At 44.3% G+C, this 25,265-nt stretch overlaps 1 protein-coding gene across 5 annotated transcripts; it reads left to right on the plus strand.

Moving 5' to 3' along the window:
• The first annotated feature begins 887 nt into the window (after window positions 1-887).
• On the plus strand, window positions 888-24,414 carry zgc:91944 (homeobox-containing protein 1). Of its 5 annotated transcripts, none has more exons than XM_042295099.1 (11): window positions 888-1,123; window positions 1,776-1,866; window positions 2,236-2,677; window positions 4,565-4,650; window positions 10,273-10,383; window positions 14,850-15,104; window positions 16,862-17,018; window positions 20,805-20,887; window positions 21,096-21,191; window positions 21,708-21,802; window positions 23,144-24,414. In XM_042295099.1, the coding sequence occupies exons 2-11, from the start codon at window positions 1,788-1,790 to the stop codon at window positions 23,288-23,290; spliced, it is 1,551 nt and encodes a 516-aa protein (XP_042151033.1). In that variant the 5' UTR covers window positions 888-1,123; window positions 1,776-1,787; the 3' UTR covers window positions 23,291-24,414. The 5 variants fall into 5 exon arrangements, with proteins under 5 accessions (XP_042151033.1, XP_042151032.1, XP_042151034.1 ...); XM_042295098.1 differs by having other exon boundaries at window positions 889-1,160; window positions 21,708-21,826; XM_042295097.1 differs by having other exon boundaries at window positions 890-1,123; window positions 21,708-21,826.
• Window positions 24,415-25,265: the final 851 nt, after the last annotated feature.

Here is a 25,265-nt window from a genome sequence, read left to right on the forward strand (position 1 = left end):
GCAGGTAGCCTAGTGGATAGAGGCAGGTAGCCTAGTGGTTAGAGGCAGGTAGCCCGGTGGATAGAGGCAGGTAGCCTAGTGGTTATAGGCAGGTAGCCCGGTGGTTAGAGGCAGGTAGCCCAGTGGTTAGAGGCAGGTAGCCTTGTGGTTAAAGGCAGGTAGCCTGGTGGTTAGAGGCAGGTAGCCTAGTGGTTAGAGGCAGGTAGCCTAGTGGTTAGAGGAGGCAGGTAGCCTAGTGGTTAGAGGAGGCAGGTAGCCTAGTGGTTAGAGGAGGCAGGTAGCCTAGTGGTTAGAGGCAGGTAGCCCGGTGGTTAGAGGCAGGTAGCCTAGTGGTTAGAGGCAGGTAGCCTAGTGGTTAGAGCAGGTAGCCTAGTGGTTAGAGGCAGGTAGCCTAGTGGTTAGAGGTAGCCTATTGGTTAGAGGCAGGTAGCCCAGTGGTTAGAGGCAGGTAGCCTGGTGGTTAGAGCATTGGACTAGTAACCTAAAGGTTGCAAGTTCAAATCCCTGAGCTGACAAGGTACAAGGTACTGCCCCTGAACAAGGCAGTTAACCCACTGTTCCTAGGCTGTCATTGAAAATAAGAATTTGTTCTTAACTGACTTGCCTAGTTAAATTAAGGTAAAAATAAATCTATGATAATTTGGTTGCTCTAAATTCTTTTGACCAGCAGGTGTCAACTGTGTTGGTCAAAGCCTAGAGTAGTGAACCTATTTTCGACACAACAGACTGGAAAACCTCAACGCTTGAGGAAGCTTTATTTTTTCACTACTAAATGTGGAATAATACAAAATGCACTGAGACCAAGTTCACAATATCAACTTTTTTTTCCCCCAGCACTGAATGTCTTAATAATAAATGAATAACATTTTTGATTTTACCTCCCAGATGAATAACTTCCTAGTTATATCATTCCGGGGCAGTGTGGTTGGGGTTAGAGGTCAGAAATTGAGACCGACTCCCTGTTTAGCGATTCGGTTTTTCTCCGCTGCAGCATCCCGGGACAATGTGACCCTGCACGGATCACCTTCATTAGCTCGTCGGAAACCATTACGAAGTTTGATCGGTCCACGACGTGCACGGTTGAGTGACCGTCAGCTGGTGTAGCTTGCCACAGCAGCGGGAGGTAAAGGAAGAGAGAGAGAGGGGGAGGAAGGCTACGGGTTAGCATTAACTAGCTACCGGTATCTGCATTAGTTAGAATGATATGATCTCACATCCTCAATCGATCATTTTGGTGCAAGGTTCTCTGGTTTTTATGCCCTTAACAGTAGATAGCTTGCTGGTTAGTCCGTGCTAGCTTCTGCTGCAAGATGCATGTAATGAACTAGCTATTATCCAACGTAGCGAAAGTTAGCTAGTGGGAGCTACTTTTAGTAGCTTGTTAATTAATGCATTCGTGTTATAGTATAGGCAGTTGCAAGCTAGTGTCAACACATTTTAATAAAGCTAATCATTAGCTAGCACGATAAGCTAACTAACCGTGCCTGACTGCAGCACGCCAGTGGAAGTGATTTGACAAGTCTCATTTGGCAGATGGCTAACATATTTTGCAACAGGGCCATATTTACAAACGTATAGATGCCAGTATTCCCTCCCAATACCGTACCATGTAATCTGCCTGCCTCTGTGTCTCTCTCTCTCTCTCTGTCTCTCTCTCTCTCTCTCTCTCTCTCTCTCTCTCTCTCTCTCTCTCTCTCTCTCTCTCTCTCTCTCTCTCTCTCTCTCTGTCTCTCTCTCTCTCTCTCTCTCTCTCTCTCTCTCTCTCTCTCCGGCAGCTCCATCGAGCCATGCGACAGTGGTGCCTCCCGGCTGCGGTACCGCGACCCGAACCGATGCCCACAGGGCGCCTCTCACCCCCGCTATCAGGTAGGCAAGGCAGGGCAGACAGGCACTGTAAATGCCATGGGTCAATAACGCATTGTTTTGCAGTCAGTGCACAGATTCAATGAATGTACCCATATGTAAAATTATCTCGCGAAAGTTTGTCATTTTTGTTCCACGAGAGATTAATGTACAGTAGCCTACATATACCATTCAACATCATGGCTTTAAATATATATATATTTTTTAGCCCAAGTTACGTTTGTTGTTTTTCTCATGCTCCAGACACTTTTTGTAAGTGAACTTGACAACAAAGTCCTGCGTATACAGTATTTCAATGTAATATTTTTTTATGTTAGAGACCTATGGGAAGTGTGTGTGTGTGGACAAGTCATGTCTGTTTTAACCCGTTAGATGTGAGGATGGAGTGTTGTGAGGTGGAGCCACGCTATACCATCGAGCAGATCGACCTCCTTCAGCGTCTCCGTCTCTCAGGGATGACCAAGCCACAGATCATCCAGGCCTTGGAGTCCCTAGAGCGGCTAGATCCCGACCATCGGCCCCCGTACTGCAACGACACCCACGCCGCCAATCCCACAACCAACACTACCCCTACCACAGCCTCCGCCCCAGCCCCCTCCTCCTCTTCCTCCTCCTCTTCTTCCTCCCTCTCCTTGGCATCCGCCACAACGCAGACCCCTGGGCTAGACGGCGCCTCACTGTCGCCTAGCAACAGCTATGAGGCCTCTCCCCCACCGCTGTACCCACATGGGGTTGGAGTTCAGAAGTCTTTTAGCTATGACATCATGGCAGAGGAGGACTGGGATCTGGAGGAGAAGGTGGAGGAGTACATGAGGTGAGGAGAGAGTGTGAGGGCTGGAAGGGACAGTAGACTGTGACGTGGAGGAGTACACGAGGGAGGGACAGTAGACTGATGTGGAGAAGATGGAGTACATGAGGGAGGGACAGTAGACTGACGTGAAGAAGGTGGAGTACATGAGGGAGGGACAGTAGACTGTGACGTGGAGGAGTACATGAGGGAGGGACAGTAGACTGACTTGGAGAAGGTGGAGTACATGAGGGAGGGACAGTAGACTGATGTGGAGAAGGTGGAGTACATGAGGGAGGGACAGTAGACTGATGTGGAGAAGGTGGAGTACATGAGGGAGGGACAGTAGACTGACGTGAAGAAGGTGGAGTACATGAGGGAGGGACAGTAGACTGTGACGTGGAGGAGTACATGAGGGAGGGACAGTAGACTGATGTGGAGAATGTGGAGTACATGAGGGAGGGACAGTAGACTGACGTGAAGAAGGTGGAGTACATGAGGGAGGGACAGTAGACTGTGACGTGGAGGAGTACATGAGGGAGAGACAGTAGACTGACTTGGAGAAGGTGGAGTACATGAGGGAGGGACAGTAGACTGTGACGTGGAGGAGTACATGAGGGAGGGACAGTAGACTGACTTGGAGAAGGTGCGGGGAGGGAGGTAGTAGGGAACCCTGAAGAGAAAGTAGAGGATGAGGAGGGGTATTTGAGGTGAAGGTGAGTGAGGTAGTAGGGAACCCTGAAGAGAAAGTAGAGGATGAGGAGGGGTATTTGAGGTGAAGGTGAGTGAGGTAGTAGGGAACCCTGAAGAGAAAGTAGAGGATGAGGAGGGGTATTTGAGGTGAAGGTGAGTGAGGTAGTAGGGAACCCTGAAGAGAAAGTAGAGGATGAGGAGGGGTATTTGAGGTGAAGGTAAGAAACGGCAGAGAATCTAGCTCTGGGAGAGGAAACTCATCAGATAACAACAGCCAGTCTCTGGTGATGCTGGCTTATTCTCCTACTGTTAGACTGACTCATTTGGGTCAGGTGTGTAGGGAGGGATGGATAAAAAGATGATTGCAGCCAGGCTTACATACAGGTCCTAAAGAAGGCAGTAGGCTTTATGACAGTCTCTGGCAGTATAGCTTCTTGTGCAAGTTTGTAGACTTTCCAGAAACCACAGTCGAATCAATGCAGAGAGAAAGACAATAGAGAATGAGGAGAGAAGTAGAACACGGAACATGTAATAATAGATGCACAATTGGCAATGATTGGCCGGGGGCACGAAGTCTATTGGCAAGGGGTCCCGGGGGCATGAAGTCTATTGGCAAGGGGTCCCGGGGGCACGGTCTATTTGCAAGGGGTGCCGGGGGCACGAAGTCTATTGGCAAGGGGTGCCGGGGCAGTCTATTGGCAAGGGGTGCCGGGGCACGAAGTCTGTTTGCAAGGGGTCCCGGGGCACGGAGTCTGTTTGCAAGGGGTCCCGGGGGCACGAAGTCTATTGGCAAGGGGTCCCGGGGCACGAAGTCTGTTTGCAAGGGGTCCCGGGGCACGAAGTCTATTGGCAAGGGGTCCCGGGGCTGTCTATTGGCAAGGGGTCCCGGGGGCACGAAGTCTGTTTGCATGGGGTCCCGGGGCACGAAGTCTGTTTGCAAGGGGTCCCGGGGCACAAAGTCTATTGGCAAGGGGTCCCGGGGCACGAAGTCTGTTTGCAAGGGGTCCCGGGGCACGAAGTCTATTGGCAAGGGGTCCCGGGGGCACGAAGTCTATTGGCAAGGGGTCCCGGGGCACGAAGTCTATTGGCAAGGGGTCCCGGGGGCACGAAGTCTATTGGCAAGGGGTCCCGGGGGCACGAAGTCTATTGGCAAGGGGTCCCGGGGGCACGAAGTCTATTGCTGTCTGTTCTTACTCTGTGGTGCCTGTTGTGTTCTTCTAGGAGGGACAGTAACCTGGTGAAGGAGGAGATTAAAACCTTCCTCAACAACCGCAGGATCTCCCAGGCCATCGTGGGACAGGTGACAGGTAAAGCAGTCATATATATATTTATTTATTTATTTATTTATTTAGTGAACCTGTGTCGTCTGTTTTTAGTGTGCGCTGTTTACATGGTTTTGTATGAATATTAGTGTCTTTCCTTCTAGGATATTCACTGTAAGGTGATACCACTTGCACTACACCTGTTGTATTCAGCATTTCACTGTAAGGTGATACCACTTGCACTACACCTGTTGTATTCAGCATTTCACTGTAAGGGCTACTACACCTGTTGTATTCAGCATTTCACTGTAAGGTCTACTACACCTGTTGTATTCAGCATTTCACTGTGAGGTCTACTACACCTGTTGTATTCAGCATTTCACTGTAAGGTCTACTACACCTGTTGTATTCAGCATTTCACTGTAAGGTCTACTACACCTGTTGTATTCAGCATTTCACTGTGAGGTCTACTATACCTGTTGTATTCAGCATTTCACTGTAAGGTCTACTACACCTGTTGTATTCAGCATTTCACTGTGAGGTCTACTACACCTGTTGTATTCAGCATTTCACTGTAAGGTCTACTACACCTGTTGTATTCAGCATTTCACTGTAAGGTCTACTACACCTGTTGTATTCAGCATTTCACTGTAAGGTCTATGTTACAAATAAGATTCGATTTGTTCCTATTCGCTCCTTCTCCACCTGTTTCTCCTCTCCTCCCATAATTTTCTCCCTCCCCTATCTCCTACCTTCCTCTGCTTCTTATTTACCTTCCTCCTCCTCACCCTAGGTATCACATTTTATTGATCACATACACATATTTACAGATGTTATTGCAGGTGTGGTGAAATCAGTGCGTTCCTTCTCCTCACCCTAGGTATCAGAGTTAGGGCCTTCAGAAGTATTCATACCCCTTGACTTATTCCACATTTTGTTGTTACAGCATGAATTTAAAAAAAAAAATGATTACATATTTTTTTCATACCCATCTACACACACACAATACCTACAAAATGAAAAAGTTTTTGAAAATGTATTGTAAATTGAAATACAGTATTCAGTCCCCTGAGTCAATACTTTGTAGAAGCACCTTTGGCAGTGATTACAGCTGTGAGTGTTTTTGCGTAAATCTCTTAAAAGCTTTCCACACCAGGATTGTGCAACATTTCCCACTTTTTAATTATTTAAAAAATTCTTCTATCTCAGTCAAATTGGTTGTTGATCATAGATTTTCAATCAGATTTATGTCAAAACTGTTAAATGGCCATTCAGGAACATTCACTATATTCTTGTTAAGCAACTCCAGTGTAGATTTGGCCTTGTGTTTGAGGTCATTGTCCTGCTGAAAGGTGAATGAGTCTCTGTGACTGAACCAGGTTTTCCCACTAGGATTTTGCCTGTGCTTATCTCCATTCAGGTTTTTTTTTTATCCTGAAAAACGATGACAAGCATACCCGTAACATGATGCAGCCACCACTATGCTTGCAAATATAGAGGTACACAGTAATGTGTTGTATGTTTGGGGCAAACCCAATGACACTTTGTATTCCCGGACATAAAGTGAGGTTACACAATAGTATTGTGGAGTAACTACCATGTTGCTGATCCATCCTCAGTTTAATGGCTGTGATGAGAGAAAAGAAAAAAAAACTCACCATTGGCCTCATGGTGAAATCCCTGAGCAGTTTCCTTCCTCTTCGGCAACTGAGTTAGGAAGGACACCTGTTTTTTCATTTTTACCATTTTTAACCAGGCAGTTAAGAACACATTCTTATTTTCAATGACGGCCTAGGTACGGTGGGTTAACTGCCTGTTCTGGGGCAGAACAACAGATTTGTACCTTGTCAGCTCGGGGGTTTGAACTCACAACCTTCCGGTTACTAGTCCAATGCTCTTACCACTAGGCTACCCTGCCGCCCCTGCATCTTGGTAGTGACTGGGTGTATTGATACACCAACCAAAGTGTAATTAATAACTTCACCATAATCAAAAGGATATTCAATGTGTGCATTTAAAAACTTTTTTTTTTACCCATCTACCAATAGGTGCCCTTTTTTGCGAGGCATTGAATGTCCCTTTGAGAAGTTACAGAGATGAGGTAAAAAAAATAAAAATAATAATTAGACACCATTCTTACACACATGCAACCTATGTGACTTGTTAAGCACATTTATACATCTGAACTTACGTAAATTAAATCTGAATTTATGTCAATTAAATCTGAATTTATGTCAATTAAATCTGAATTTATGTAAATTAAATCTGAATTTATGTAAATTAATTATGCAAATTAAATTAGAGGGGGGAAAAGTGGGTTTTCTCACCCCTTTGCTGTGACACTCCAAATTGAGAGCAGGTGCACCCAATTTCTATCAATCATCCTTGATTGATCGCTACATCTTGATTGGAGTCCACGTGTGACCAATTGTTTTGGACATGATTTAGAAAGGAACGTACCTGTCTGTATAAGGTCCCACAGTTGACAGTGCAGAATCTATACCAGGAAGTACAAGGAACTGTCCGGCGAGCTCTGAGAGAATTGTGATCAGACATACATCTGGGAATTAAACAATGTCGATAGTGTTGAGCGTTTTTTCCAAGACAACCAAACAATTTCTAGAGCACGGTGGTCTCCGTTATTGAGAAATTTAAAAAAATATATGGAAATTCCCTAGAGCTGTCCATCTGACCAAACTGAGCAGCCGAGCAAGAAGGACCTTGGTCAGAGAGGTGACCAAGAACCCAGCGACCACCCTGAAAGAACTACAGAGTTCCTTGGCTGAGATGGGAGAACCTGCCAGAAGGTCAACCGTCTCTACAGTACTTCACCAATCTGGGCTTTATGGGGGAGTCGCTAAACAGAAGCCACTCCTGAGGAAAAATGTCTGGAGTTTGCAAAAAGAGAAGAGCATGAGGCAAAATATTATGTGGTCTGATGACAAAATTTTTGCCTGAATGCAAAGCGCTATGTCTGGGAACCAGGCACAGCTCATCCCCCATCTTAACACCACCCCTACCATGAAGCATGGTGGTGGCAGTGTCATGCTATGGGGATGTTTTTCAACGGCAGGTACTGGGACACTTTAAAAAAAAATATATATATATTTTTTAAAGATAGAACAACGAGTGGAACCAAATACAGGCAAATCCACGATGAGAACCTGCTTCAGAGTGCAAACAACTTGAGACGATTTAAGTTCCAACAGTACAATGACCCCAATCTAAAACAACAACACTGGAATGTCTTCAGAACGAGAATGTGAACGTCCTTGAGTGGGCCTGCCAAAGCCCAGATTTGAATCCCATCGAAACATTTCTAAAACAATGTTTTCACTTTCTTATTTATTCGGGTATTGTAGGTAGATGGGTGAGATTTAAAAAAAATATTTATTTTTATTTATGTTTAAATTCAGGTTGTAACACAGCAAACTGTGGCTTAAGTCCAAGGGTAAGAATACTTTCTGAAGGCTCTGTATACATTGTGAAAGTATTCAGACCTCTTGATTCGTTCCACATTTAGTTGGGTTAAAGCCTGACTCTAAAATGGATTAAATTGTTTTTGTCCCCTCAACAATCGACACACAATACCCGATAATGACAAAGCAAAAAAACAGGTTTTCAGAAATGTTTGCCCATTTTTATTACAGAAGCTGAAGTGACATTTACATAAGTATTCAGACCCTTTACTCAGTACTTTGTTGAAGTCTCCTTTTGGCAGTTATTTCATAGTTTTGATATCTTCACTATTATTCCACAATGTAGAAAATAGTAACAAATATTGAAAAACCCTGGAATGAGTAGGCGTGTCCAAATTTTTGACTGTTACTGTATATTCACTATTCACTATTCATTAAATACTTTTATACTTTTACTCAAGTAGTGTTTTACTGAGTGACTTAAACTTTTACTTGAGTCATTTTCTATTCTACTTTTACTTAAGTATGACAATTTAGTACTTTTTCCACCACTGTTCTTTGCTCTGTTCATCTTTCCCTCAATCCTGACTAGTCTCACAGTCCCTGCTGCTAAAAAAAACATCCCCACAGCATGATGCTGCCACCACCATGCTTCACCTTAGGGATGGTGCCAGGTTTACTCCAGAAGTGATGCTTGGCGTTCAGGCCAAAGAGTTCAACCTTGGTTTCATCAGACCAGAGAATCCTCTTTCTCATGGGCTGTCCTTTTGGTGCCTTTTGGCAAACTCCAAGCGGGCTGTCGTGTCTTTTACTGAAGAGTGGCTTCCGCCTGACCACTAGCATAAATGCCATATTTGGTGGAGTGCTGCAGAGAGGGTTGTCCTTCTGGAAGGTTCTCCCATCTCTACAGAGGAACTCAGGAGCTCTGTTAGAGTGACCATCAGGTTCTTGGTCACCTTCCTGACCAAGACCCTTCTCCCCCAATTGCTTAGTTTGTCCGGGAGGCCAGCTCTATGAAGAGTCTTGGTGGTTCCAAACTTCTTCCATTTAAGAATGATGGAGGCCACTGTGTTCTTGGGGACATGTCAATGCCTCAAAAAAAAAAAATGGTACCCTCCAGATTTGTGCCTCGACACTATCCTGTCTCAGAGCTCTACAGACAATTCCTTCAACCTCATGACTTGTTTTTTTGTTGTTGCTCTGACAGGCATTGTCAACTGTGGGACCTTTTATATAGACAGGTGTGTGCCTTTCCAAATCATGTCCAATCAATTGAATTTACCACAGGTGGACTCCAATCAAGTTGTAGAAACATCTCAAAGATGTTCAATGGAAACAGGATGCACCTGAGCTCAATTTCGAGTCTCATAGCAAATGTTCTAATTACTTTTATGGAAGTAAGGTATTTCTGTTTTTATCTAAATTTGCTAAAGAAATCTACAAACCTGTTTTTGCTTTGTCATTATGGGGTATTGTGTGTAGATTGAGGGGGGGGGTGACTTAATCCATTTTAGAATAAGGCTGTAACAAAATGTGGAAAAGGTCAAGGGGTCTGAATACTTTCCGAATGCACTGTATAGCCCCTCCCTAGGTATCAGTCAGAGCTATCTCTCCTCTCTTCTCCCTATGTATCAGTCAGAGCTATCTCTCCTCTCTTCTCTCTAGGTATTAGTCAGAGCTATCTCTCCTCTCTTCTCTCTAGGTAGTAGTCAGAGCTATCTCTCCTCTCTTCTCTCTAGGTATTAGTCAGAGCTATCTCTCCTCTCTTCTCCCTAGGTATCAGTCAGAGCTATCTCTCCTCTCTTCTCTAGTTATTAGTCCGAGCTATCTCTTCTCCCTAGGTATCAGTCAGAGCTATCACTCCTCTCTTCTCCCTAGGTATCAGTCAGAGCTATCACTCCTCTCTTCTCCCTAGGTATCAGTCAGAGCTATCACTCCTCTCTTCTCCCTAGGTATCAGTCAGAGCTATCACTCCTCTCTTCTCCCTAGGTATCAGTCAGAGCTATCTCTCCTCTCTTCTCCCTAGGTATCAGTCAGAGCTATCACTCCTCTCTTCTCCCTAGGTATCAGTCAGAGCTATCTCTCCTCTCTTCTCTCTAGGTATCAGTCAGAGCTATCTCTCCTCTCTTCTCCCTAGGTATCAGTCAGAGCTATCACTCCTCTCTTCTCCCTAGGTATCATTCAGAGCTATCTCTCCTCTCTTCTCTCTAGGTATCAGTCAGAGCTATCACTCCTCTCTTCTCCCTAGGTATCAGTCAGAGCTATATCTCTCAGTGGTTGCTGCAGCAGGGCTTGGAGATGAGTGACTCCAAACGCAGAGCCTTCTACCGTTGGTACCTGCTTGAGAGAAACAACCCAGGTAAGAACCAGTGTAGGAGGCGGCTAAGGGGAGGGAGCGGTCCATGTCGACTCCATTCTGTTAGCTGGACTGCTGCTTGTTATTGTCACTTTCCCCTATGTCCGTCCTATGTCCGTCCTATGTCCGTCCTATGTCCGTCCTATGTCCGTCCTATGTAATCCTGCATTGTGAATCCACACACACACCTTTTCTGGTTCTAGAGGGCTGGAGAGTTCAGTGAAGTACAAAGAACTATGACTGAGAGAACGTATACAGTAGGATAAAAACACACGCCACATTTATACTTGGTCTAACGACGTGTCTGTAAACAAATAGAATGCGACAGGTGTCGTTAGTCAAAACAGCATTTAAATGACCGTTAAGTTTCCTTGTCGCAAAGACATGGAAAAACACGTGAAGTGTCTGCAACTGTCGCAAATGTCCGTTGTCGTGGTTCGCCGGGCTGCCATGGCAACTATACCAAATCCTCCTGTGACAAGATGCAGGACTTCTAAAAAAAAAATTCTCAGAATGATCTGCTTTTATTTGGTGACACTGTGGCGCTAAGTTATTCAATGTCAACTTGCCATTACCTTGGAAATAATTATGTTGTGGGTTTCTTTTCCTGTAGTAATGATTTTACAAAGTAGCTCAAGTTACGATGTTGTCAGCTATACTCTGGTCATTATTTGAACTGGTTAGCCAGCTAGCTAGCTACAGCGCTTTCAGAAAGTATTCATACCCCTTGACTTATTCCACATTTTTGTTGTTACAGCCAGAATTCAAAATGGATGAAATATGTTGTTGTTTTCTCTCACCCATCTACACACAAAACTCCATAATGACAAAGTGAAAACAGGTTTTTTTTTTTAATTGATTAAAAATAAAACACTATACTGTTTCTTGATTAGATAAGTGTTCAACATCTTCAGTCATAACATGTTAGAATCACCATTGGCAGTGATTACAGCTGTTGGTCATTCTGGGTCAGTTTCTAAGAGGTGTTGGTCATTCTGGGTCAGTTTCTAAGAGGTGTTGGTCATTCTGGGTCAGTTTCTAAGAGCTGTTGGTCATTCTGGGTCAGTTTCTAAGAGGTGTTGGTCATTCTGGGTCAGTTTCTAAGAGGTGTTGGTCATTCTGGGTCAGTTTCTAAGAGGTGTTGGTCATTCTGGGTCAGTTTCTAAGAGGTGTTGGTCATTCTGGGTCAGTTTCTAAGAGCTGTTGGTCATTCTGGGTCAGTTTATAAGAGGTGTTGGTCATTCTGGGTCAGTTTCTAAGAGCTGTTGGTCATTCTGGGTCAGTTTCTAAGAGGTGTTGGTCATTCTGGGTCAGTTTATAAGAGCTGTTGGTCATTCTGGGTCAGTTTATAAGAGCTGTTGGTCATTCTGGGTCAGTTTATAAGAGGTGTTGGTCAGTTTATAAGAGCTGTTGGTCATTCTGGGTCAGTTTTCCACACCTGGATTGTGCAACATTTGCCCATTTTTTTATTTTCCAAATTCTTCAAACTCTGTTAAATTGGTTGTTGATCATTGCTGGACAACCATTTTCAGGTCTTGCCATAGATTTTCAAGTAGATTTGAGTCAAAACTGTAATTTGGCCATTCAGGAATATTCACTGTCTTCTTGGAAAGCAACTCCAGTGTTGATTTGGCTTTGTGTTTTAGGTTATTGTCCTGCTGAAAGGTGAATGAATCTCCCAGAGTCTGATGGAAAGCAGACTGAACCAGGTTTTCCTCCAGGATTTTGTCTGTGCTTTGCTCCATTCCGTTAGATTTTTTTTTATCCTGAAAAACTCTCCAATCCTTAATGAGGCTAGGCTACCCTGGTAGCCTAGTGGTTAGAGTGTTGGACCAGTAACCAGAAGGTTGCAAGTTCAAACCCCCGAGCTGACAAGGTTCAAATCTGTCAATCTGCCCCTGAACAGGCAGTTAACCCACTGTTCCTAGGCCGTCATTTAAAAATAAGATTTTTTTTCTTAACTGACTTGCCTGGTTAAATAAAGGTAAAATAAAAAATAAATTACAAACGTAGCACGTTGTATTCAGGCCAATAATTTAATTGCTTTGCCACATGTTTTGCTGTATTACAATGACAGCCTACCAAAAGGCAAAAGGCCTCCTGCTGGGACGGGGCCTGGGATTAAAATCAATACAATATAAATAGGACAAAACACACATCACAACGAGAGAGACGACACAACACTACATAGAGAATTTAGTGCCTTGTTGCGAACAGGATGCATGTTTTGGAATCTTTTTTTATGTATAGGCCTCCTCCTTTTATTCTGTCTAAAATGTTGATCCACCCGTTAAACTGTTTATGAAGTCACCATTGGCCTAATGCTGAGATTCCTGAGTGGTTTCCTTCCTCTCCGGCAACTGAGTTAGGAAGGACGCCTGTATCTTTCTAGTGACTCAGTGTATTGATACACCATCCAAAATATAATGAATAACTTCACCATAATATAAGGGGTATTCAATGTCTGCTTTTTATATTTTTACCCATCTACCAATCGGTGCCCTTTTTTGGGAGGCATTGGAAAACCTCCCTGGTCTTTGTGGTTGAATCTGGGTTTGAAATTCACTGCTCGACTGAGGAACCTTACAGATAATGAGGTAGTCATTCAAAACTCACGTTAAACACTTATTGCACGCAGAGTGAGTCCGTGCAACTTATGTGACTTGTTAAGCACTTTTTACATTTTTTTATTCTGAACTTATTTAGGCTTGCCATTACAAAGGTGTTTTAATAATTATTAACTCAAGACATTTCAGCTTTTAATTTTTAATTAATTTGTAAACATTTCTAAAAATCTTAATTCCACTTTGACATAATGTGTGTAGGTCAGTGATGATATCTCAATTTAATCCATGTTAAATTCAGGCTGTTCAATACTTTTCTGAAGGCACTGTAGCTAACTAGCTAGCAACAAACCAAAACATTGTTTATAAAATTGCTTTTAGTGTTCTGGCTTGCTAGGTTGACATTTCCTGAAATTTTAAACAGATGGGTTTATTGGTGTTGAAATAGACTGTCGTTTGGAGCGCCGGGCTGCTGTTTTGGGTTTATTCGTTGTCATAACGACGACAACAAGTTTGACGTCGGACGACAATTGAATGTTGTCGCTACGTTATTTGTCGACAGACGACTGTAAACCAGCCTTTGCTGTAGATATTAATCAATTATGTTAAAGTCATCTGGTTTGAAGTGAAACTCTAGTGTATGAGTGTGGTGTCTGTCCGTCCATCTAAACCCAGGCCACAGGAACGTCGTGATCCATCCATCTAAACCCAGGCCACAGGAACGTTGCGATCCGTCCGTATAAACCCAGGCTACAGGAACGTCACGATCCGTCCATATAAACCCAGGCTACAGGAACGTCACGACCCGTCCATCTAAACCCAGGCTACAGGAACATTTTGATGCATCTAAACCCAAGCTACAGGAACGTCACGATCCCTCCATCTAAACCCAGGCTACAGGAACGTCACAATCCCTCCATCTAAACCCAGGCCACAGGAACGTCACGATCCCTCCATCTAAACCCAGGCTACAGGAACGTCACGATCCCTCCATCTAAACCCAGGCTACAGGAACGTCACGATCCCTCCATCTAAACCCAGGCCACAGGAACGTCACGATCCCTCCATCTAAACCCAGGCCACAGGAACGTCACAATCCCTCCATCTAAACCCAGGCCACAGGAACGTCACGATCCCTCCATCTAAACCCAGGCTACAGGAACGTCGTGACCTCATAAGAAGTCAACAATAAACATCCACACAGACCAATGTATAGATGCACTAGAAGTGTTCTGAAAATGAAACTGTTTGCTCAATTCTACATCAGCAAAGACATTAGCCTAAATATCACAATGTTTAATCTGTCACTTTAGTGCTTCACTCCTATGTCACATGACCAAAATGCATGAACAATCTACCTACCCCTGCCTTCTTCATGCCATCCCCCTGTCCTCCTCCCTTCTTCCCCAAGCTTTGCTGATGCTGCTTCTGTGTGGTTCTCAGTCCTGATCCTGGAGAGGTAGAATTCCGGTGCTGGTTTTCATTCCTACATGGCTAACAGGCTAACCATAATAACCCCATCTAATACTAACAATGATGCTAATTCAGGATCCTGATGCTAACGTGTTGCCTTTTCTCTATGCCTTTCTACCTGGTGGGCACTTCATTACTAAACTTTTGGACCTGTCTGCTATTTACCTATTCAGAACAGTAATCTCAAAGTTTATCTTGTTAACTTAACACATTGTGGCCACAAAAATGATTGGATGAAGTCCGTAAGATTAAATTATAAATTGATATTGATATTGATAGACATACAAACAGGTGATCTAATTTTGATTGACTGTAGGACTTCTGATAACTCTAGGCCTAAATCTTAAACCAATATTGCCCAAACTCTGTATGCCTACTTAGATACGTCTGTGGCCTGACCTGACCACTGGTTTGGTTTTGTCCTTAATGAAGGGCTGAGATGGAGTGAAAGCCAGCACGGCCCGGCGGGTCTGGGCCCAGGGCTTGGTGGTCTCGGCCAGGGGTTGGGCCAGAACCTGGGCTCTGGACCCGCCAGGGGAGGGGACAGAGACGTCACAGGGATGGTGGGAAACGCCGCTACGGGCGCCACAGCCGCGGCCACTGCCTCTACCACCTGGGGCAGACAGAGAGAGCTGCTGATGCACCTCCTCCCATGGTACACTGCTGCCGCACAGCAGGCACAGCCAGGTAACGGCCAGGTAACAGCCAGGTAACAGCAAGCCCCTGCCCACCCATGCCCATAACAGGCAACTACTCTTACAGGGCTCAACCCTCCCTCTCTCTCTCCTCAGTTCTGTCTGTGGCTGTTCAGGAACGAGGCAGGTGATGTTTTTACTAGTCCAGGTTTTAGGTCACGCTCCAACTCTTGAGTTCCATTACCAAAGTCGAAAGTAAAAAAATTGAATGAAAAAAAAAGACACTGCAGCACTCAGTGACCCCTGTCTGTCTGACACATCCTGTCATCACATAGCCTGCATGCCTGTCTGTGTCCACGTTGTGTCCCACTGTCAGTCCGAGGGATGTCATGTATCCTAAAAGTCCAAATCCTTATTAAAATACTAGTCATGTGATTGAACCATCACTTCTTTCTCATAACTAACAGTAACAATGGGTTACTTTCTCTTGATGTTTAAACTTCCTCTCTTCCTCCCTCCCCCTCTACCTTCCTGTCTCTCACCTCCCCCTCTCTTCCCTTCTCTTTCTCACCACCTCCCCCTCTCCTCCCTTCTCTTTCTCACCACCTCCCCCTCTCCTCCCTTCCCTTTCTCTCGCCTCCTCCCTCCCTCCCTTCCATTTCTCTCGCCTCCTCCCTCCTCCCTTCCCTTTCTCTCGCCTCCTCCCTTCCCTTTCACTCGCCTCCTCCCTTCCCTTTCCTCCTCCCTTCCCTTTCTCTCGTCTCCTTCCCTTCCCTTTCCTCCTCCCTTCCCTTTCTCTCGTCTCCTTCCCTTCCCTTTCCTCCTCCCTTCCCTTTCTCTCGTCTCCTTCCCTTCCCTTTCCTCCTCCCTTCCCTTTCTCTCGTCTCCTTCCCTTCCCTTTCTCTCGCCTCCTCCCTTCCCTTTCTCTCTCGCCTCCTCCCTTCCCTTTCTCTCTCGCCTCCTCCCTTCCCTTTCTCTCTCGCCTCTTCCCTTCCCCTTTCTCTCTCGCCTCCTCCCTTCCTTTCTCTCGCCTCCTCCCCTTTCTCTCGCCTCCTCCCCTTTCTCTCGTCTCCTCCCTTCCATTTCTCTCGCCTCCTCCCTTCCCTTTCTCTCATCTCCTCCCTTCCCTTTCTCTCGCCTCCTCCCCTTTCTCTCCTCTCCTCCCTTACCTTTCTCTCTCGCCTCCTCCCTTCCATTTCTCTCGCCTCCTCCCTTCCCTTTCTCTCGTCTCCTCCCTTCCCTTTCACTCACCTCCTCCTTTCTCTTTCCTCCTCCCTTCCCTTTCTCTCGTCTCCTCCCTTCCTTTCTTTCGTCTCCTCCCTTCCTTTCTTTCGTCTCCTCCCTTCCTTTCTTTCGTCTCCTCCTTCCTTTCTTTCGCCTCCTCCCTTCCCTTTCTCTCGCCTCCTCCCTTCCCTTTCTCTCGCCTCCTCCCTTCCCTTTTCTCTCGCCTCCTCCCTTCCCTTTTTCTCTCCCCCTTCCTCCCTTCCCTTCCCTTTTCTCTCGCCTCCTCCCTTCCCTTTTTCTCTCGCCTCCTCCCTTCCCTTTTCTCTCGCCTCCTCCCTTCCCTTTTTCTCTCGCCTCCTCCCTTCCCTTTCTCTCTCGTCTCCTCCCTTCCCTTTCTCTCTCGCCTCCTCCCTTCCCTTTCTCTCTCGTCTCCTCCCTTCCCTTTCTCTCTCGCCTCCCTCCCTTCCCTTTCTCTCTCGCCTCCTCCCTTCCCTTTCTCTCTCGCCTCCTCCCTTCCCTTTCACTCTCGCCCCCTCCCTTCCCTTTCTCTCTCGCCTCCTCCCCCTCTCATTACGTCCCATGTAGGTGCTACCCTGTCGATGCGCTCCCTGGTGAAGGAGGAGCCTGATTGGAGGACGGGCGTCAGCCCTGGGGAGAGGGGCGGGGTGGCAGGCGGTCCTCTGAGGCTGCGGAGGGGAAGCAGGTTCACCTGGAGGAAGGAGTGCCAGTCAATCATGGAGAGGTGAGCCAATCAAAGTGCAGTACTTTCCAGTTGACTAGTCAACTGTCTGCTTACGTAGAAAGAGGTTTATAAATACATTTGATTGATTGATTATCTATGTTGACCCACACCTGGAAGAAAAGCACTCTCAGAGAGCGACTGCTATTTAATCAAATAAAGTTGAGTTTGCTAGACAGCTAATTTGCAGTCTTTCCGGCTTCGGTTTGAAGTGTTTGTGTTACTGTAGATATGTTGTTGGTTAGCTCCTCTGACCAACAGTGTCCTGACGAGAGAGCACATTTTCTACGCCAGGTGAAATCACACCTCATTAGCTCATTATTATAGATGTATTCAAATAAATGTCACTAGAAAACAGCTTAAACAAATGCAGCTACTGTTATTCTGTCTGCACTGTTCGACGTGACTGAGTTAGCCATAGTTGGTTGGCTAGCTAGAGCAAGGGATAAGAATGTTGCCAGCCAGTATGTCAATGGAACATTCAGAGCGAACGACTGGGTCTCGTCCATAGAAACAGAACAAAAAGACTGAACGACTGGGTCTCGTCCATAGAAACAGAACCAATAGACTGAACGACTGGGTCGAGTCCATAGATACAGAACCAATAGACTGAACGACTGGGTCTCGTCCATAGAAACAGAACAAAAAGAGTGAACGACTGAGTCGTTGGTTACCCTGGTAACCAAACCAATAGAACGAACAACCAGCCAGCTTGGGCAGCAACCCTAGATTTGTGTTGGGACTTTATCTTGTGGAAAGATGTAATGGTTTGAATAAATTTATCAAAATATGTTTTTAATGAAAATATGTCAATCATTATCTGAATATGTTGGTAATCCGTTGTATAAAAGTGATAATGCCCTTGAAGCCGGTGTTTAGAGGATTCATCGCCAGACCCACTGGCTCCAGGTCATCTATAAGTCTATGCTAGGTAAAGCTACGCCTTATCTCAGTTCACTGGTCACGATAACAACACCCACCCGTAGCACGCGCTCCAGCAGGTATATCTCATTGGTCATCCCCAAAAGCCAACACCTCATTTGGCCGCCTTTCGTTCCAGTTCTCTGCTGCCTGTGACTGGAACGAATTGCAAAAATCGTTGAAGTTGGAGACTTTTATCTCCCTCACCAACTTTAAACATCTGCTATCTGAGCAGCTAACCGATCGCTGCAGCTGTACATAGTCCATCTGTAAATAGCCCACTCAATCTACCTCATCCCCATACTGTTTTTATTTTATTTACTTTTCTTCTCTTTTGCACACCAGTATCACTACTTGCACATCATCATCTGCTCATTTATCACTCCAGTGTTAATCTGCTAAATTGTAATTATTCTCTCCTATGGCCTATTTATTGCTTTACCTCCTCATACCTTTTGCACACACTGTTTATAGACTTTCTTTTTTCTACTGTGTCACTGACTTGTTTGTGTTATTGGCTTGTTTATTGTTTATTCCATGTGTAACTCTGTGTTGTTGTCTGTCACACTGCTTTGCTTTATCTTGACCAGGTCGCAGTTGCAAATGAGAACTTGTTCTCAACTGGCCTTCCTGGTTAAATAAAGGTGAAAAAAAACCTAGCCTCTCAAAGAACTTCATGATGACAGAAGTGAGTGCAGTTAAATAAAAATGTAAAAATATTGGAACGTTTTCCAGCCCGAGACGATATATCCTCCAAACGCAGGCTTCTCTGGCATTATCACTTAAATAATCTACTGTAATTTATTTAGGCAGCTGTCTTGTTTACTATAGAATGGTTGAAGGGTTATTAATTATTTTTGTTTTACTTAACTTGTTTTCATGTTTCGTTTGACACCATTCGTGTTCATTTGGACATTTTGTTTTAAAACATTTCACATGGTTCTCATTTATATTCCTGTGTATCCCGGGATTGAAAACAACAGACATCTGAAACAGTTGACATGGGAAATAATCACATTGCTTTACTGGCTTTGTAGTTTTTATTTTATTTTAAAACACATTTATTACATGTTAACTTTTACTTACAAAGATATTACAAGCATTTCGCTACACTCGCATTAACATCTGCTGACCATGTGTATGTAACAAATAACATTTTGATTTGATATTTGATGAATAAAGGTATTATTTTGTATATTTGTCATGATACAGATTTGTATCGTAGGTGAAATATTGCTTAATTGCAAATATTGCAAGACGATATTAGTCAACCATTATTCAGTGGAATGGGTAAGAAGGCTAATGCCTCAACTTCCTGGGACAAGATCAGTCTAGTGTATCAAAATAATTTTTTAAAATAAATACTCCTCTGGGAACACATTGTAACACATTGTTTTATGTCTTCTGCCCAAATTAAATTCAAGAATAGTCTGTGTCAACATAGATATCACAGTATTCGGACATGGGGGGGGTCGTGCTGAGATTCCTGTTTAATTTGTTACAAATGCATGTCGGGAGACCGTTCCAGAACTGGTTTTAATCACAATTACTGCAGTAGTCAACAAACTTTTTCCTGGAGAGCTATGGGGTGTCCAGGCTTTTGTTCTACCCCTACACTAATTATTAGTGGTTGAATCTATTGATGTTAGTGGTGGGTGATGTCATGACGAGATGTTTTACCATCAATGCCTTTTATGACATATCTGATTTAGAAACTGAAATCCTTTTTTTATAACGGATTTCTAACTGATAAAAAGCCAAGTGCATCTTAAGTACAAGAATGATCTTTTGTCGCACTGTTTCCCCCTGAATGCGGTCGACTCTGCTTCCTGTGATGCTTCTAAGCAGAGGTCACTCTCAATAATGAGAACACAACAGGCACGTAGACCAGCCACACCGTCACATAGCTCTATGGATTACGCAATGCCACTGCAGTGCTGCTTCTCTTTATGGGCTAGTTTACACTCCCAGTCCCGCTGAAGGGCGATACTGTAGGTTAGTGTGATGGAGGAAGTCAGAGGGGGGGGGTGTAAGTGCTCCTGCTGTTTATTTGTAAAGGAAGTTATTATTATTCAGACAGGGAAAAGAGGAAGATGGAGGGTGGATTAAGTGGTGCAATAAATCTTTGTTTATTTAAAATGAGATTTGTTTTTATTTATTGCCTAGAAACGGAGAGTGTAAACAGTGCTGAATGTAATCCACCTAATGTGTTCCGTTAATCTACCGTACTACTTCAATGAGAGTGTCTGATTGGTTAGCAATGCAGTCAGGGATGTTTTTAAGCACTTACAGATTTGTAACCTATTCAAATTGCACATTTAAAAAAAAAAAAATGTAAAAAATGTTTTGCAAGATGTAACATCATAGAAAATAGATTTTTAGGGACCCGTTTTAGCTCGTGAGCACTACTTTCAGAACTACTGGCTGAAACGATACAGAACTACTGGCTGAAACGATACAAACCTCTGGAGCATCACTTTAATAGCTGTGGGTGAGGCTAATCTGGCTGGATGTTTTCTCCTTCCTTACTCCATTCAAAGTGATGCCCCAGTAGCTTTGTAGCATTTCGGCGAGTAGCTTTGTAGTGTTTCGGCCAGTAGCTTTGTAGCGTTTCGGCCAGTAGCTTTGTAGCGTTTTCGGCCAGTAGCTTTGTAGTGTTTTCGGCCAGTAGCTTTGTAGCGTTTTCGGCCAGTAGCTTTGTAGCGTTTTCGGCCAGTAGCTTTGTAGCGTTTTCGGCCAGTAGCTTTGTAGCGTTTTCGGCCAGTAGCTTTGTAGCGTTTTCGGCCAGTAGTAGCTTCTGATTGGTTAATGCGATGGGTGGGGGGTTGTCTAACACTGTGCTTATTGGCTGGTTGTTGTGTCTGTCAGTTTCTTCATGGAGAACCAGTACCCTGATGAAGCGAAGAGAGAGGAGATCGCTAACGCCTGCAACTCAGTCATCCAGAAACCTGGTCAGTTTGGTTCAAGCACAGCCCATCCACACACCTGTAACCAATGTCTTTATTCTTAACCCAATTATCATGAATTCACACCTACCTTTTTCTTATGCCCCTTTTTAAACAACTTGTTATTTTGATACCAATTAAGTCCTATGTTCAAAAAGGCTCACCAAATTTCACCTATTCACTTGTCCATCTCTCCTCTGTCACTATTACCCAGGATGCAAGCTGTCCGAGTTTGAGCGTGTCACGGCTCTGAAAGTGTACAACTGGTTCGCCAACCGCCGGAAGGAGATGAAGAGGCGGGCTAATATAGGTGAGAATCTCTGATACCAAAACACCCCCTTTTCCCTAACACCCAGGCACACTCGGGTAGACCTGAAACCATTGGATAGGTATCGGCACTATGATAAGAGTTCAACGTTAGCCATTGTTAGGCTAGCTGGAATATCTATTTTCAGATGTAGGAGATGTAGCTGCTGTTAGAGGTGCCGCATGCAGCTGCCGTTAGAGGTGCCGCACGCAGCTGCCGTTAGAGGGGCCGCACGCAGCTGCCGTTAGAGGGGCCGCACGCAGCTGCCGTTAGAGGGGCCGCACGCAGCTGCCGGTAGAGGGGCCGCACGCAGCTGCCGGTAGAGGGGCCGCACGCAGCTGCCGGTAGAGGGGCCGCACGCAGCTGCCGGTAGAGGGGCCGCACGCAGCTGCCGGTAGAGGGGCTGCACGCAGCTTGACACTAGTGGATAAAGGACAGCATTTCTCTTTCCCTGTTTGTACCCTTTTTGTCTGCTTTCTTTCTCCTCCTTCCTTTTCCCTCTCGCCTTCTCCCCGTCAGAGGCAGCCATCTTGGAGAGTCATGGTATCGAGGTTCCAAGCCCGAGCTGTCAATCCAACGGGGAGGACTTGGAACCACAGGACTTCACAGAGCAGGTGAATCAACGATTCATAGAGCAGGTAAGTCAGTGAATCAATGATTCATAGAGCAGGTGAATCAATGATTCATAGAGCAGGTGAATCAATGATTCATAGAGCAGGTGAATCAATGATTCATAGAGCAGGTGAATCAATGATTCATAGAGCAGGTGAATCAATGATTCATAGAGCAGGTGAATCAATGATTCATAGAGCAGGTGAGTCAGTGAATCAATGATTCATAGAGCAGGTGAATCAATGATTCATAGAGCAGGTGAATCAATGATTCATAGAGCAGGTGAATCAATGATTCATAGAGCAGGTGAATCAATGATTCATAGAGCAGGTGAATCAATGATTCAGAGAGCAGGTGAATCAATGATTCAGAGAGCAGGTGAATCAATGATTCATAGAGCAGGTGAATCAATGATTCATAGAGCAGGTGAGTCAGTGATTCATAGAGCAGGTGAGTCAGTGATTCATAGAGCAGGTGAGTCAGTGAATCAATGATTCATATAGCAGGTGAATCAATGATTCATAGAGCAGGTGAGTCAGTGAATCACTGATTCATAGAGCAGGTGAATCAATGATTCATAGAGCAGGTGAATCAATGATTCATAGAGCAGGTGAATCAATGATTCATAGAGCAGGTGAATCAATGATTCATAGAGCAGGTGAATCAATGATTCATAGAGCAGGTGAGTCAGTGATTCATAGAACAGGTGAGTCAGTGATTCATAGAGCAGGTGAATCAATGATTCATAGAGCAGGTGAGTCAGTGAATCAATGATTCATAGAGCAGGTGAATCAATGATTCATAGAGCAGGTGAATCAATGATTCATAGAGCAGGTGAATCAATGATTCATAGAGCAGGTGAATCAATGATTCATAGAGCAGGGGAATCAATGATTCAACAATTCAGTCAGGGATTTTAATACCAAACCAGTTATCATTGAACTTGTACAATAAACTGCAACATGATGGCCAAATTATTTTGTCTATCCACACCAGAGATAGAGGTTAAAATACCAAAACCAACTGTGAACCAACTATATTCATTTGGGGACAGGTCAAAACACCATTCGAAACATTCATGGACATTTAGCTAGCTTGCATTACAGCCACCGACTGGACTGGACTGGAGTGTGGACCTCAGTTCATCTTTCAATCACCCACGTGGATATATGCTCCTAAAAACCAATGAGATGGGAGAGGCGGGACTTGTAGTGCAAGCGTGTGAGCTGTTTGGATGAAATGATTGAGTAGCATGTATGTTTACATTTTATTTTGCGGGACACGTAACGCGGACTTTCTGGTCAGAGTGAGACCAATAATATCTCATCTTTTTCCTTTTCCAGGAAGAGATATCTTCCGGGAAGGACCTTGATCTACAAGACACCTCCTCATTGGCTGCCGTCGAGGTCCTTCCCCCTCCAATCCCCACCTCTCAGGTTCTGGAACAGAAAGCTGACGAATCGAAGAGAGAGACAGTGGACGAGGAGTGACCAATGGGAGAGCGTGGATTTGAATATATAACGGCATATTAAAAAAATATATATTAATAATAGATGCTCTGAATGTCTTCAGGGGTTATGACAAGTCAGTGCGTTAATTGTTGAAAAGGGTGCTATAGCTCTCGGTGCCTCTAGTGGTAGGGAGGCCACTGTGTCTATACAGTAATCATGCTTTATAGTAATGTCAATATTTATCTCTATCTCTCCATGTAGTGCATTCCAAGACGGTCTTAAACGAAAGATGACTCCTTATAAATAATAGGGGTCTAAGTGGTTAAATCCTCTAGAAGCTCAACAGCCTTTTAACGTTTTCGTTGCTACTTACTTTTTAATTATTATTATTATTTTTTTAAAGGTTTTGACGAGTGGTTGCGTAATAATGGACTGGAGTGGGAACTGAATGTTTTGAACCTGCAGGTCAGGTGTGTTTTGATGATGAGGTGAAGACGGGCGTGTTTGGTCGAGGCGAGTTGAACTTTTGGTGTGACGATAAGTGTAATATCAGCCTTCTCTGCTAGCTTGAATGTCTTTGACCCGATCTTAGTAAACTTGTTAGACGTTGGGATCAATCAATCAAGTAGTCCGGGTCAGTGTTATTAAGAGTCCAACCCTGAGGGACAAATGGAATCTCAGGTAAACCCAAAGATGGTGGATGATGACGAATCATCACGTTTCTCTCTCTCTCTCTCTCTAATAAGCTTCGTTCAAAAGGAATGTTTCATATCATATGTTGACTGTTTCTATGACAACAACAAAAAGCATCTGTATTCTGTCTTCGTTGGGATGTCAGCAAGCCAAACTAACACGGCGTTTCATTTATTACGCTTCCTTAACGGTCGTCTTTCCTCAACAAATGTTGATTTGATCAAATGAACATTTTTATTATGCATAAGTAGCAAAACTAATAATAATGAGTTACTCATGTCCCTTTTTCTCTTATCGACATGAACCACTTGTCCGCCGAACCCATCGAGAAGCTACTCAAAAGTCTAGTCTGGTTTGGGTTTTAAAAAAATAAAGAGATCTTCTAGGCCACATTATTATTATTATTATTATTGAAGTTGTTAATCATGACTTGTAAAATGTATCTGTGTTATAAACAGCACCTTCTTCTAGAATAAGCTCATTATTGAAAGATGTCTTTCCTTGCTCATTCCTTTTAGTTCAGATAGTTAGAAGAAGAACTTCAATGTGTTTTCATGTTCATTTGATGTCAGCTGTGTGCTCCTGGTCATTAAAAAACAAAAATATATTGCTAGCTGATAATGTTACAAGCATGACTATAAATGAACATGAAAGCCTCTGGTTTTAAATTTAAATGGAGTGTGTTTGGGGAGCACTTTATTTCACACATGGATTTTACAGTTCTCCCCTAGCCCAAGGTCTTGCTGGTTGTCATTATACTCACAGGGCTGAATCGGAACTTTTGATACACATACCGAACTCTGTGACCTCTGCCTAAATCATGCATTGAAGTCAATGGGGGAGAGATATGCCTGAATATGCAAGTAAAGTGCACAGACCGACCCCAAGTCCAGGGCTCACTTAAAAGTAAAAAGTCCCATTGAGACTTCCCTGGTTAAATGAAGGATAAATGAATAAAAAGTTAGGATTCAGCCCTAAGATCAGGGGTGTCAAACTCATTCCATGGAGGACCTAGTGCAGTGCTTCCCAAACTTGGTCCCTGGGACTCCAAGGGGTGCGTGTGTTGGTTTTTGCTCAAACGCTACACAGCTGATTCAAATTATCTTTAGTAGGGGAGTTCCTTACTAAAACCTAGACAACCAGGTGAGCAGAGTTCCTTACTAAGACCTAGACAACCAGGTGAGGGGAGCTCCTTACTAAGACCTAGACAACCAGGTGAGGGGAGTTCATTACTAAGACCTAGACAACCAGGTGAGGGGAGTTCCTAAGACCTAGACAACCAGGTGAGGGGAGCTCCTTACTAAGACCTAGACAACCAGGT

This window comes from Oncorhynchus tshawytscha, linkage group LG13 (assembly GCF_018296145.1).
Source record: "Oncorhynchus tshawytscha isolate Ot180627B linkage group LG13, Otsh_v2.0, whole genome shotgun sequence".
Classification (NCBI taxonomy): domain Eukaryota; kingdom Metazoa; phylum Chordata; class Actinopteri; order Salmoniformes; family Salmonidae; genus Oncorhynchus; species Oncorhynchus tshawytscha.

Coding starts and splice junctions, on each gene's coding strand:
- zgc:91944 (XM_042295098.1), top strand. CDS start 1,788: ATGCGACAGTGGTGCCTCCCGGCTGCGGTACCGCGACCCGAACCGATG. Junction 10,384..14,849: donor GCTTGAGAGAAACAACCCAG/GTAAGAACCAGT, acceptor TCCTTAATGAAG/GGCTGAGATGGAGTGAAAGC. Junction 21,192..21,707: donor GAAGAGGCGGGCTAATATAG/GTGAGAATCTCT, acceptor TCTCCCCGTCAG/AGGCAGCCATCTTGGAGAGT.